The 12,963-nt window shown below is 41.2% G+C and overlaps 1 protein-coding gene across 1 annotated transcript in view; it reads left to right on the forward strand.

The window, feature by feature from the left end:
* GRAMD4 (GRAM domain containing 4) overlaps positions 1–12,963 on the forward strand; it is a 75,204-nt gene that overhangs the window by 44,896 nt on the left and 17,345 nt on the right. The window contains exons 4-8 of the mRNA XM_084206224.1: positions 340–460; positions 7,825–7,886; positions 9,803–9,932; positions 10,407–10,432; positions 12,222–12,313. Coding sequence (XP_084062350.1) covers positions 340–460; positions 7,825–7,886; positions 9,803–9,932; positions 10,407–10,432; positions 12,222–12,313 — 431 coding nt within the window. The remainder of the gene's footprint in view (positions 1–339; positions 461–7,824; positions 7,887–9,802; positions 9,933–10,406; positions 10,433–12,221; positions 12,314–12,963) is intronic.

Below are 12,963 nucleotides of genomic sequence, written 5' to 3' on the forward strand. Positions count from 1 at the left end.
TCCTGCTGATTATTTCTTTGGAGAATGAAGAGTATGTCATGTTTAAGTAAAGATAACTTGTACCAAGGGCTTATTTTGCATCTTGAAAAGAAAACTTTGGAGTTGTTTTTCTCCTTGCTTAACAATTGTAATGAAACATTCTGTACTTGATACAGCTGTGTGCTTTTTATGAAGTCTATCTAGCCCTTGAATACTTGTTTTTTTTTTCTGGTGAACACATTTGGTATAACGCAGCTAAAAAAAAATCCCCCACTCCGAATCTGTCATAATTAGATTTTAAAATTTCTTATAGAAATACTTCAGGGTAACTTAATCTTTATCTTCTTCTTTAATTAACAGAGGAGGAGCTCAGGAAGCTGAGAGAAGAAACAAATGCTGAAACATTAAGGCAGGAGCTAGAAAAGGAACGGCAGAGGAGATTAGAACTAGAACAAAGAGTCAATGAAGTACTTAAAGCAAGGTAAGAGAAACATCTTCACTATTGAGCTGAAAACCACTTGAGATCTCTGACTGGCTGTGGGAAGTGCTGGTAAAAGCAAATGTTTCCAGCCTAGATGCTCTTAAAAGAAATTACTGATCACAAAGAGAGCAGCTGTCTATGTTGTCCTGTAAAAAGACATAATTAACATCCATGCACATATAAGTTACTTGGCCACACATACTGCTGTAGCTGTAGAAGTACCATGACACTTTCTAGTTGAGATATTTTTCATTTCACCTCTTCTGATGCTCTCCCTCTGGGATCTTGCCTGCCTGGAGCTACTGAATGCCAGAGCCTTTGTCACGCCATTGCATATGCTTCTCAAGACCTGTGTACTCTCCAGACTGCCCAGTCTTTGTTACTCTTACTCTAGCAGCAGCAAGGATGTCCCAGTGCCACAACAAAGCCCTAAATGCATGTGAGTAACTGGAATTCCAGCCTTTCTTGCCGCTGCAGTGACGGATGGAAACACCTCCCCATGCTCCTTTCAGCCTCAGGGGCATCCACCTTGATGCTGCAAAGCATCACATTTGATGTTGTCTCTCCTTACTCTGCTTAGCTATGTAAATCTTGAGACCACAGCAGTTGCCTGGGGGCCTGGTTGTTCCAGACCCCTTCTAGCTGCTGTTGTATCTTCCCCAGCAGCAGCTGAGATTCCTGGGCTGAGCAGCAGGATCTGTGGCTCACCACCAAGTGCTGTCATCAGGAGACAGTGCAGGCTGGGTTGGTGTTCACGTGCTGAGCACTGCCACGTACCTAGAGGTGACAAGCAAGAGCAGACAGGCAAAATGTTTTGCTTGGATATGTCGTTTCCCAGTGCCATGCAAATTCTTCCCAGCCTCCCACTTTGTTCTGTACTCAGGTGTAAAAATACCTTCCCTCTCAGGCCAGTCCACATCTGCTGGTAGCAATGGAAGGAGGAGCTATTTATAGGAAACATGTGGGCCTACTTTCTGTCTGCTCTCTGTCTGCCTGCTGCTTCCATGGAATCATAGAATGATTTAGTTTGGAAAAGACCTTTAAGACCATCAAGTCCAACCATTAACCCAGCACTGCCGAGGACACCACTAAACCATGCAGTCCAGAGCCACATCTACATGTCTCTTAAATACCTCCAGGGATGGTGACTCAACCACATCCCTTGGTAGCCTGTTCCAGTGCTTGAGAGCCCTTTTGGTGAAGGAATTTTTCCTAATGCCAAGTCTAAAACTCCCTGGTGCAACTTGAGGCCATTTCTTCTTGTCCTATAGCTTGTTACCTGGGAGAAGAGGCTGACCCCCCACCTGGCTACAGCCTCCTTTCAGGCAGTTGTGGTCAGCAGTGAGATCTCCCCTGAGCCTCTTTTCTCCAGGCTAAACAGCCCCTGTTCCCTCAACCACTCAATGTAAGCATCTACATACAGTTTATGTACAGGTGTCAGAAGGTACATTGCTGTCTTTCACTTCAGTTTCTGTTGGCAGACCTGTTATCCATGAATTTATTTAACACTGTTAATTGCTAGAGCTATCTTCTGGAAACTATGTAGACAACACCTTACAGAGGTCCCCTCTTAAATCTTAAAGAAGCATTTTATTTCCTTTCCTTTTTAACCGATTTTATAGTGATTTCAAGATGTGCCCCGTAGTTATAAATTGTAAGATTTGGTGAATTACTGTTCAGCATTTAGTTTATTTACCATCCTTAATGAGTCCTTTCTTCTCTTATGTTCTCCCCAGACAAAAGAGTTCCAGCTTTTCCCCTTTCTTTAAGAGTACTCCATCCCCTTGATCAATACAGTTGCCATTCTTTAATTGTTTTAAGAGTTTGAACAGTATTCAGAGTGTTGGTGCACCAAGGCTTTAGATAAAAGGTAGATTAGGCCTTCCCTCTTATTCTCAGTACCCACTACAGTGGGATTTTTTCAGGTGATATTTCACAGTGATGGTTTTCCAAAATCACTGGTTCTGTGCAGGGCTGGTCTGTATGAAGTCTGACCTGTGCTGCCAAGTCAGCTTAGGAGGGGCTCTCGAAGGTCCTTGTGGAAGGGTCTGGTTCCCACACCAGCACCGCAGCTGTGCAGTGGGGAGGCGGCTCAGACTGCTCTGATCTGGACTTTTTTTGAGTGACATTTTAAAGTTTGGGATGTGAGAGAGCATTTTTATTGGCTGTGCTGGTCTGGCTGTGTGTCTGGGCTGGTATTGCCTGTTGGAGTGGACAGCTGAAGAGCAGAAGCGTGGGCCTGTTGCGTGCTGCGGGTGTCTGTCGCACAGTGACAGCTGTGCAAAGCGCTGGGCGCTGCTCCCTGCTCCTGGTGGATGAAGCTGGTGCTTCAGGAAAGGATAACTTCTCACAGGTGACTTGCTGCCTCAAGAAGGTGCTTGAGATGCAAATTCCACGTGCTTGTCTCTAGGGCTGGCGCTGCCTTCAGCTTTGTGCCGAGGGCGGCCGTGCCGGGGCCGGGCACAGGGAAGGGGGACAGGGATCTCCTGTGGCTGCGAGTCCTGGAGGAGCATGAGGAGCTCTCTGCTTCTGCACAATGGCACTCCTCATCATCCCGCTCTGCTCCACAGTCATCAGGCTGACTCAGAGTCTCATCTGGCCCACTGCAGCTTATCAGCACAGGTTTTACAGGGAAAAGAGATGGAAAGTCTTTGTTTATCAATATTTGTGTCGACATCTGTACCTTGTTGGGTGGTGAGCAACAGCAAACCTCTAGCAGGAGTGACATTGCTAAATTAAGGTAGGATGACATGGCTCCCTGAGTGCTATTTAGCTATCTTAAGGATTACATTAGTCCTGTCAGCTTGTGTATTGCACTTGGGGATTACATTCAGCCAATTATCCTCCCTACCAAAGTGTTTCTCTAACTGGTCTCAATACTATTTCAGCCTCTTTGTGACAGGCAGGATGCATAAGGTTATAACAAAATAAGACTGTGAAAATTTTTTGGGTTCTACCCAGGAGGAGAACAATTTGTTTGTCCATGATTTTTGCTTAACTTGTGCTTCATTGTGTGAAATTCTTCACTGCTTACTATATTTTGCACGTCATTGTGGACATTTAAAAATACTTTTATTAGTACTATAGGGGAAATGTTGGTTTACACAGTCAAATATGTAATAGCCCATACTAACGCCTGATGGAAATTTAATTTTATTAAGCAAAGTAACTGCAGCAAGTTCTGTCTGGTTATGACAAATTCACCCTGCTTCTAAGGTTATTGTTAGCAGTTTGAAAATAGATATTCATATGTCCCCTGGTAGAGGAGGGAGCAGCTTTGTGGTACTTACTTGAAGGCTGGGGTTTGTACTGTTTGTACTGTTTGTACTGTTCTTTTTGCTTGCAAAAGTAAACTAATGCTAATGAAAATCAAACTGTGCTGTGGTATAAGAAAGAAATTATTTTAAAAGTTTCAGTATTCAAAAGTATTTGTGAGGCAGATAATACATGTATCAATATAAAACATGATTAAAAATGTTTGGCAAGGAGAAAACAAATACAAAATCTAATTTTTTTTTTCTAGTGAAGAACATGGGCTTCCTTTGTTGAGGTCACAGTTGTGCACAGGGAAGAGCGTAGAGTGGAAGAGGATTTTTGGTGCTTTTGTTTGTCATGGTGTTTATTGTTTGTATATCTGATTATTCAGAAAGAGTGGCCTCAGCTGAAGTTTTCCACAGATACAGTTCAGAACATCCCAGCATTTGGTGTGGCAGCTGAAGCTTATGACACACTGCGAGCAGAATGATGCATAAATAATCTGGAATAGTTTGTGTGAGCTGTAACTGCCATTTTTCCAAATTGTGAGCTACAGTCATGCAGAAAAGGAAAATGACAAAAAGTTTTGCAACACCACTTACCAGCAGCTTGTGACTTATGCAGCACACCTTGTTATTAGTACCATTGTGAACTGTTTTTACAAGGACCAAATAGACAATGCTTCTGCATAAATCACTATTCCTTCATTGCAGTTGAGAATAGTAAGGGCTTCTGAAATGTTTGGTGTATTTTAATGGAAGGAGATGGAAAACATGAAAATTATTTAACTTGTTTTTTTAACAGCTCTTCAGGATAGGAAGCCATGCATACATGAAAGATATGTTTTTAAACTGGGCTAAGAAAATGCCTGCTTATTTTTGCACGTACGAGGTTGGAATGTGCTTTTGATGGCAGTACACACATATTCAGGTTGCTTTGAGCAGTAGGAAAAGTGTTAACAGCCTCCAATGTCTTCTGCAACAGTGGTTGAAAAACTGGTGGTGGGTTTCTTGTGAACTTGGAGTTAGCCTGTAGGAAAATTGCTTTGAATATGTCTGAGAACATCGTGGCAGTGACTGCACCTTTCGTGTCCAGCAGTTCTGCTCTGCATCCAGTTTTTTGAGGGAGTCTGTTGATTCACAGACATCTCAACTTGCAGCTGTATTCAGGGCCTAATATGCATAAACAAAAATGTTCATTTCAGGGAAATGGTCTTCAGTGTCAAGGTTCCCTTAACTTTTGTGTTATACCTGCAACTAAATAATTAAATAACACTTGGGTGCAGTTCTGTGGGGCAGCACTGAATGGACACTGCATCAGAGTGTGCTAGTTGCTTTTGAGAGGTACGTGTGTCTTGGTCATGAACAGCTCTAATATTCATTAATATTGATGCTTCCCTGACCTCAGCATATGAAAATAAAAGAGAGATAAACAAAAAAGACAGTTTGTGTTTGTCTCCTCCAGTGTCTGAGGTTGCTCTTATCTGTTTCAAACAGCCTGTGCTTTAAATGGCTGCAATCTCTAGTTGCATAAAGATGACCTAGCTTCATGTTGGGGATATGTTGGTGTTACCAGTTACACCCTTTTTCTGGGTGGAAAGTGTGCCCAAGAGGAATTAATGCAGCTTGTTTTCTGAGCTTCAGGCTGCTGTTAGGAAGCCCACATAGGAACACAGTGTTGTTCAGAGGACTGTTTATGTTTTTCAGCCTTTTAAATTATCTCTGGCATGAAGAGTGGTTCAGAAACCTGGAAAGATAATTTCTTCCCTCTGTCAGTGGTCTTGATGAACTGGATGGTTCAACATGACCTGGTTTTGCAATTGAGCTTCCCAGTAGGTGTGCAAGCCCAAACAATGAATTCTGAGCTTCCTGTCACAGATCTGTCTGAAGTGGCTAATTATAACCTGACTCACAGGTGCAGTAATGAGCTGTCATTAACCTGATGATTCGTAAAGGTCAGGTTCTTCATGGGGAAGAAGTAACAGGCAGATGGCAAGTAAGACATTGCCAGAAAAATGAAACAAAAGCACCAAGAAGGGCCAAAGCCAACTGTCATGATGGAGCCCAGTAAGGCTGCTGTGCAGAGCCACTTCTTGGTGAGATTTTCTTGATTTTTTGCCTAAGAAACGTGGGGAGTAATGATGCTGTGCTGGTTTTGAAAATACATCCCAGCATGTCAAAGGAAGACCCAGCCTGGAGACTGACAGCTGACAGTGGTGGGATCTCATCTTGGCTGTGTCCCAGGAGTTCTGGTGTCAGTGCCTCCACACAGCTGGAATGGGTTGTTAATGACCCCCTCCTTTCCACCTAAATGTGGCTTCAGCTTCAGTGAAACAGTCTGAATGACAGATTTCAGCTGAAATGCTCAATATGTGGTGTAACCATCTGATGTGTGGCTGGTAGAGGAAAACAAGATACCACAGTATAGGAGTTGGTGCAAATTTCATGTTTGTTGCTGTCTGTCTTTTGAGGGCTGGAGATGGAGGAGATGGAAGGGTGTGGGAGAAGAAGCAAGGATAGGAGGAGTTTGTAGGTGAGGAACCTGTGACTTACAGAAACTGGGGTAAAATGGCACAGGAACCAAAGTTAAAGTTTAGCTAAAGAAACTGATGACATTTCAGGTGACTTTCGAAAGGAAGAGTTGCTACAAATACAGAAGCCATGGGGAAAAGTCCTGACGAATCATGAAAGCAAGTGTCTTTCAAAGCCAAAAACATGGAATTCAGCTCATAAACACCAATAAATACCGAGCTGTAATTCATAAATCAGTGAATTACTAATAAATGTTCTTTTTAGAAATGAACAAGGATGTGGAAAGCTCATTAGGGATCAGGAATGCTTAGGAAGGAAGGGAGGTAGCGAGTTCTGTGGTTTGTCCATGATGTTCATTGATGTATGGTAATGTTGAGCAGCACACAGTAGTAATGACCTTTTCCATGTGCAGGCAGTACAGTGGCATGTTTTCCTAATGTCCTTTCTAGAGGAACAGCAGGAGAGGGAGCTGTGTGTCCATCTGTATTGGTGCAAGTGCAGTGGTATCCCTCTTCTTGCTCTTCATTTGCTGACCATGTTTCACTTGGTTCCCTTTCTGAGGAGCAAAAGATGAAAGGAACATTTGAAAATGCTTACATTGCCTGATAAATGAGTGATCATGAAATTGCACAACTGACCCTTTTATTTCAAGAAGTAATCTTTTCAATCATACAACTCCCTGTCAAGGAAAGCTTGCTGTGGCTGCTTGTTATGTTGTCAAAGCTCCTGCTTCATTAGAAAACTCTTTCTGTATGATATCTGCATGGATGACTGAAGACTTTGGGACTGAAGCCTGAAGTAGTCTCAACACAGGTTGGAGGCTGTGTACAAATGTAATTTGAAGCCTTGCACATGTACAGAATGCCAAAAGCACTTTGTGTTTTAAAAAATCTGTTCACTTTTAATGGATGAGAATATTCTTGAGTCATTTTGAAAGGTGAGACGAATGATGCCAGTTTCTTGACATATATTTTTAGAACATTTTTGTTGCAGTTTTTCAGGCTATTTCAATTTCTCAAGTTATTTTTCAAATTGGTTGTGATCTGTCTATTTTGAGAGTTTACAACATAACATTTTAAATCATTCTTAACACCTGTTCCTCTTGTGAAGTTGTTTGACCCTAGTAGCAATGGCAGGATTCAAGATTTGTGTGTTAAATTGTGGTTTTGTTCTACTGCTGTGGTTATCAACTTGTGATATGGAATCCCTTTTAATTTATTGCTGTGGGAAAAGTCACGGCTCTGAAGAATTTTCCTGGCAGGCATTGCAATGAATATACCACACGAAGGCATAAATAATGCAAGAAATTTAATACTATATTGTTCAGCAGTTGTAAGATGAAATGGAGCTGTTGGTGACAGGAATGGCCAAACCCCAGCTCGCAGTGGGGGCTGTTTCCCAGGATCCTGAGTGCAATGAGTATTTTGAGTCTTGTGAAAGGGCGTCAGCTGGGTTTTCTTTTGTCATGGTTGTATAATCTCAGCTATGGAAACCATGGAGGTTCTGGTGCTTCCTTTACCTAAAAGGGAATAAATTCTTCCCCTGTAGCATTTCACATTGTTTCTGTTTTCTTTGTAGGGCAGAAGAGGTGCCTGCAGCTCAGCAACCTGCAAAGCCACAGGCACAAGCCAATGGAACAGGTGAGCTTGGTCAGATTTCTAACAATGCTTTAGTTCAGGTGGATTTTTTTTTTTTTTTAAGATCCTTAGAAGATCAAATCTTGCTTCTAAAGAAGCTGATTATAAATGACAATTCAAGCAACTTCTCTCTCTCTGTACATGACTCTGCATTTACTTTTTGTAGTTGATTTAGCATATCAGAGCAAGGAATTTATTGTGTATTGTAAGGCCTTTAGGTATGTAATGAAACCTATTGGCTCACTTCATTATTTTGGCATGCCTTGTTGGTCCTGGACTTACCAGAAAAACAGGTGTAATACATAGAAAAAATGTTCTGTTTTGTTCTCAATTGCAAAAGGTCTCTTATGCCACTAATCATATTACTACTTCCTTTGTCTAAAAGAAGATACATTCTGGAGAAGGAGTAAGACTAAGAGTTATTAATTTGTTGGACACCTACACTGCCATATACATTTCTCAAGCTGATACTACTTATGAATTCAATAATGTACTACTAATATCTGAAAGAACTGAGGCAACAGTCAAATTCTCAGTCTTGTAGTACACTTTTACTTCCCTTCCTACAGCTTGTGATTGAGACTTAGGCTTTTGTGATTGAGACTTAGGCTTTTAAATCTGTGGACTAAATCTCAAATTTCCCCCTCTTGTACTTCCATAGTGTCAGTGCTTTCTGTTATGTGAGCTACAACCTGACATTTTTTTCCTCTTGTCAAAATTTCTTTCTCAGTATTTTCTGAAGTATTAGCGTGTGGGAGGCTACTTCATATTTTTATTCTCAAATGGAAGTGTTGTCCCAGCTGTAAACAGTCACTAGATTCCTTGTTTTTCTACATTCCATTGTAAATCATTAATAAATGGTTTGATTCTATTTTCTGAGCTCCAGTGGCTTTTTCTCATGAGCTTAAATGCATCTTTTTGGCTGTTATAATTGGCTGATGCATCTTCCATGCCTCTGTTTAATCTTACATTAATTTAATGGAATTCTGTACTAAATCTGGTCATGGAGTAATTATGACCAGTATCCTCTTTGTGAAATTGCTGTATTGAGCTATGTTTCCAAGTAGTCTGTCTGTTCCTTCTAGACCACAATTTTTTTACAGGTGATTGTTTTGTTCTCACTTGCAGTGCCTTCAGGCTTTTAGCCTGAATTTATTTCCATGTACCCCCATGTTATGTTATTTTTCCACTGAAACTGATGTACAGAAAATGTGCATCACTTCATTATTTTGCTGTATAAGACTTCCCAGGTAGTATTGTGACTGTATATTCCATATATAGAAAGTGGTACATGCAGCATAATTTCTGAAGGCTGACTTTAGAAAAAAAGAAACTCAGTTGTTTTTTTTTTTAATAGCTCTATAAAGACACACACACAATCTTTATGAACTATCAGTGGTTGGAAAGTGGAAGTAAAAATGCCTCTAGCAGAATCTTGCTTATGTTTCCACCTCCCTTTCCTGTCAAATCTCTGTGGCTGCAAGGTGGTTGTCCAGCTCTCTGCTCAGGAGTGTTTTGCTTTGCACTTGCTTTTCTCAAGGTGACCCTTCATCCCAACAGGGAGCACTGAGATTTACGTCAGTCTTCTGTTTACAGAAATCTTTTAACCAGAAAATGTTTTTACTGTGTTTGCTAAAAATTACTGTTTGTTAGGATGTGTTACTCTTTGCACTTTGGGTAATAAGATGCTTCCATGTACTGTCCTAAGAGCAATGCAGGAGTCACCTTTAGTCTTATTTTACCAATTTTATGCAGTTGGGTTCCTGTGCAATGGCAGAAGTAAGTTGCAAGTTTCCGCAAGGAGTGTTGGTGAAGGATGGGGAAGCTGTACAAAGTGTGAATGTGTGTGGGGAATGGGCTGGCATTGGAGAAAGATGTCCTCTGGCATTATCCTGGTACTTAGTGCTTCTTTTTTATAGATAAGAGCTGTCACACAGTCTCAAGACTCCAAAAGTGGTTTTTTGATAAATTTGGGGAGTATGTTGAGGACTTCAGATTTCAGCCAGAGGAGAATACAGTGGAAACAGAAGAGCCACTCAGTGCTAGAAGGTAAATCCCTAATGTAATTTTGAGAAATTCTTGGTGCCTTTACAAGTTATTTTTCTTCTCATTTTTTTTTTCTTTTTAACCAACCTTTTGTATAGTTTGAGCAAGTATTTCAATAACAAATAATAACACCAAAAGTACAGAACTACCTCAAAAATTTTGTGACTGCTTTGGACAAAACACAAGATTTTAAGTTTATCTGCTATTTGAAATAAAGTAAGATTTGTATTATTTACCAGGATTTGTCATAGACCTCCTAGAAACAGTGAACAAAGTCTTAGTTAGGCTGGAGAGCTTTTAAACTTCAGTTTTCAGCCTGATGGAAGATAGACTGTATTAGTTAGTAGAAACACATTTTGTAACAGGCAAGAATAAAGCTTATAGTTTATAAGTGTGAAGAGTATTTCAAGGATCAAATGTACACAAGTGTGCACTAGTTGTCTATTTAACAAGTTGCTTTTATCTATTATTTTTTAGGTTGACTGAAAATATGAGAAGATTAAGTAAGTACTTAGCAGTATTTTATTAGTTGTGTTCTGGTTTCATTTGGGAGAATAATGTGATTTGTTGTCGGTGGTGTACATGCATTGCCTTCAGAATACCTCTTAAAAAGTAGTATTAAAGTTAAATTTTTGATTGTTCCTATCTTCCACCAGGTTAGCCACAAAATCTAGATCCTTGTTGTCCAAGGAGCCTGACTCAGAGCTCTCCAGAATGTTGTTAGCAGTGATTTCCAGTCTTTCAGGTCTTAATCCTCTCTGTGGGCTTGGTGTAGGCTGCTGCAGCAGAGCAGATGGAAGCAGCACTTGAGTCCATGAGCTCTTCCAGTGCCTTGGCTGTGCCCTTCCACTTCCTTCATCTGCTGCTTTGGTTGTGCTGCTGGTGCTTAAGGAAATCCAGTGCTAGTTACTTAATTACTTCACCTAGCCAGTGTGTTTAGGATAGCTCAGTCTCAAGCCAAGCAAATTTGGACAGCAAGTCAGAGGCTCTCTTGAAGAAAGACTTGAAAATTTGTGAGTTCTGCTGCAAAAGAGCGTGAGAGCTTCTGAGACTCTCTGAGCAGGAGGTATCATCATTCTTCCCATCAGGAAACACGAAACTGGTGTGGTCCACCAGGCGCCTTGGTGGTCTTGCAGCAGCCCTCTCCTGTTTCCTTGTGTACCCTAGCTAGTTTGCCGTAGTGGTGAAAGAGGGTAAAGGATGAGAGGCTTTTAGGGAGCTGAGGAAGAGCTCCTCTTGCTCTGGCTGGCTGGTGTGCCTGTGTGTGGGCCTCTCCCGTGCAGTGACAGCAAGACCAGAGGTCTGCAGAGGTGGCACACACAGACTTCTTCAGGGAGTCACCTGCTGGGTTGCTTGGTGTAGGAAGAGTGAGCAGCAAAGTGCTAGCCGTGGGTAGAGTCCTGCAGAGACACAGCCAAGAGATCTAGCCTGGCTTTAATCCAGCTGGTGAAGCAGCAGCAAGGGAGGGAAGGGTTGTCTGCCTAGACTGTAGTAAAGCCTTTGATGCTGTTTCCTACAGTGTTCTCCTGAAGAAAGTGGCTGATCATGGCTTGAACAGGTGTACCTTTGCTGGGACTGGCTGATGGCCAGGCCCCGAGAGTGGTGGGGAACGGAGCCACATCCACCGGGTCACAAGTGCTTCCCCAGGGCTCAGTACTGGGCTGTCCTGTTCAGTATCTTCATCAGTGATCTGGACAGCAGGATGGAGTGCTCCCTGTCAGTTTGCAGATGACACACCAGCTTGGGTAGCAGTGTTGATGTGGTAGTGGGTAGGAAGGCTCAGCAGAGGAAATGATTCAGGTTTAGTGGTGGATTTGGCAATGCTGGGTTAATGGTCAAACACAATGATGATCATAAAGGTCTTTTCCCACCTAAATGATTCTGTGATTCTAAGTTGTTCCTTGGTGGTTTGTAATTCAGTCATGTTGATGTACATTGCTTTACAGTGAGACAAACTGACCTGTGCAGTGGTCTTTGGGGTAATGTGAACATGGCTGAGAAGAAGCTGCTTTTAGATCCAGGGTACCTTTATAAATGATGCTGGTTTTTTTCCTTTGTCTATACTTAAGAGTTGAGACGTAATCTTTGTCTTGGGTTAACACTTCATTTTTTGGAAATGCATTCTTTAATTGTTCAGTTACATTGGTGGATTTAATTTTTTTTTCATTTGGATAAGCCTTTTTATCATTACATGTTGTGAATATTCCTGTAGTTTTCTAATTTGATTATTTGTAATTTACAAGTGATTTAACCACTGCCAGCTAATTCTGTTTTTTCTCAACTTCCATTTAGAGAGAGGTGCCAAACCTGTTACAAATTTTATGAAGAATCTTTCTGCCTTATTAGACTGGTATTCTATCTACACTTCTGCTATTGCCTTTATTGTAAGTTATCCTACTCTTCTAGGAGTAAAAACTTGAAAAAATACATTATTTGCTGAAATTCTTTGAAGCTGCCATACCTGAGTAGGGGCTGTGCTACAGTTCAAGTCAAATCAAATAGTGTAATTTCATTTGACACAAAATACCAGTAGTAGTCACTTCTTTTATATATAAAACCAGTTAAATTGTGTTTCCTGGGTCTATTGTAGCATAGCTTTGTTAAAAAAAAAAAACTTAGAACTATCTGGGTATTGTTCACTCCTTTCTTGTTTCTCATCTCCCAGACCTGGTAATTCAATGGTTACTTCAGCCTCTGCAAAATTTCTTCTTGTCTAGGGCTGAAATGCTGATAGTGGTTACATTTGATGAGAAGCTATTGTCCCCATCAGGGCTCTTTGCCATTTGATAGGATCACACTGATGAGAGGAAAAATGCTTTGATTTCAGTAGGATTCACTGTGCAAACATCACGTCTGTGTGCTGTGTTCAAGCATTTCTATGCCGTCTTAATGAGGTTTGGAGGCCAAGAGACATAAGTGTCTAGTGGAGTTTTGGTTTGTTTTCCTTCCTGCTATTGTTAATTAAATTATCTAAATTCTTTTGGTCATAGTGTATATGAAATTAATTTCTGTCAAGGGAATTGGCAATAGCTGT

Source organism: Fringilla coelebs (assembly GCF_963513975.1).
Source record: "Fringilla coelebs genome assembly, chromosome: 5".
In the NCBI taxonomy this organism is placed as follows: domain Eukaryota; kingdom Metazoa; phylum Chordata; class Aves; order Passeriformes; family Fringillidae; genus Fringilla; species Fringilla coelebs.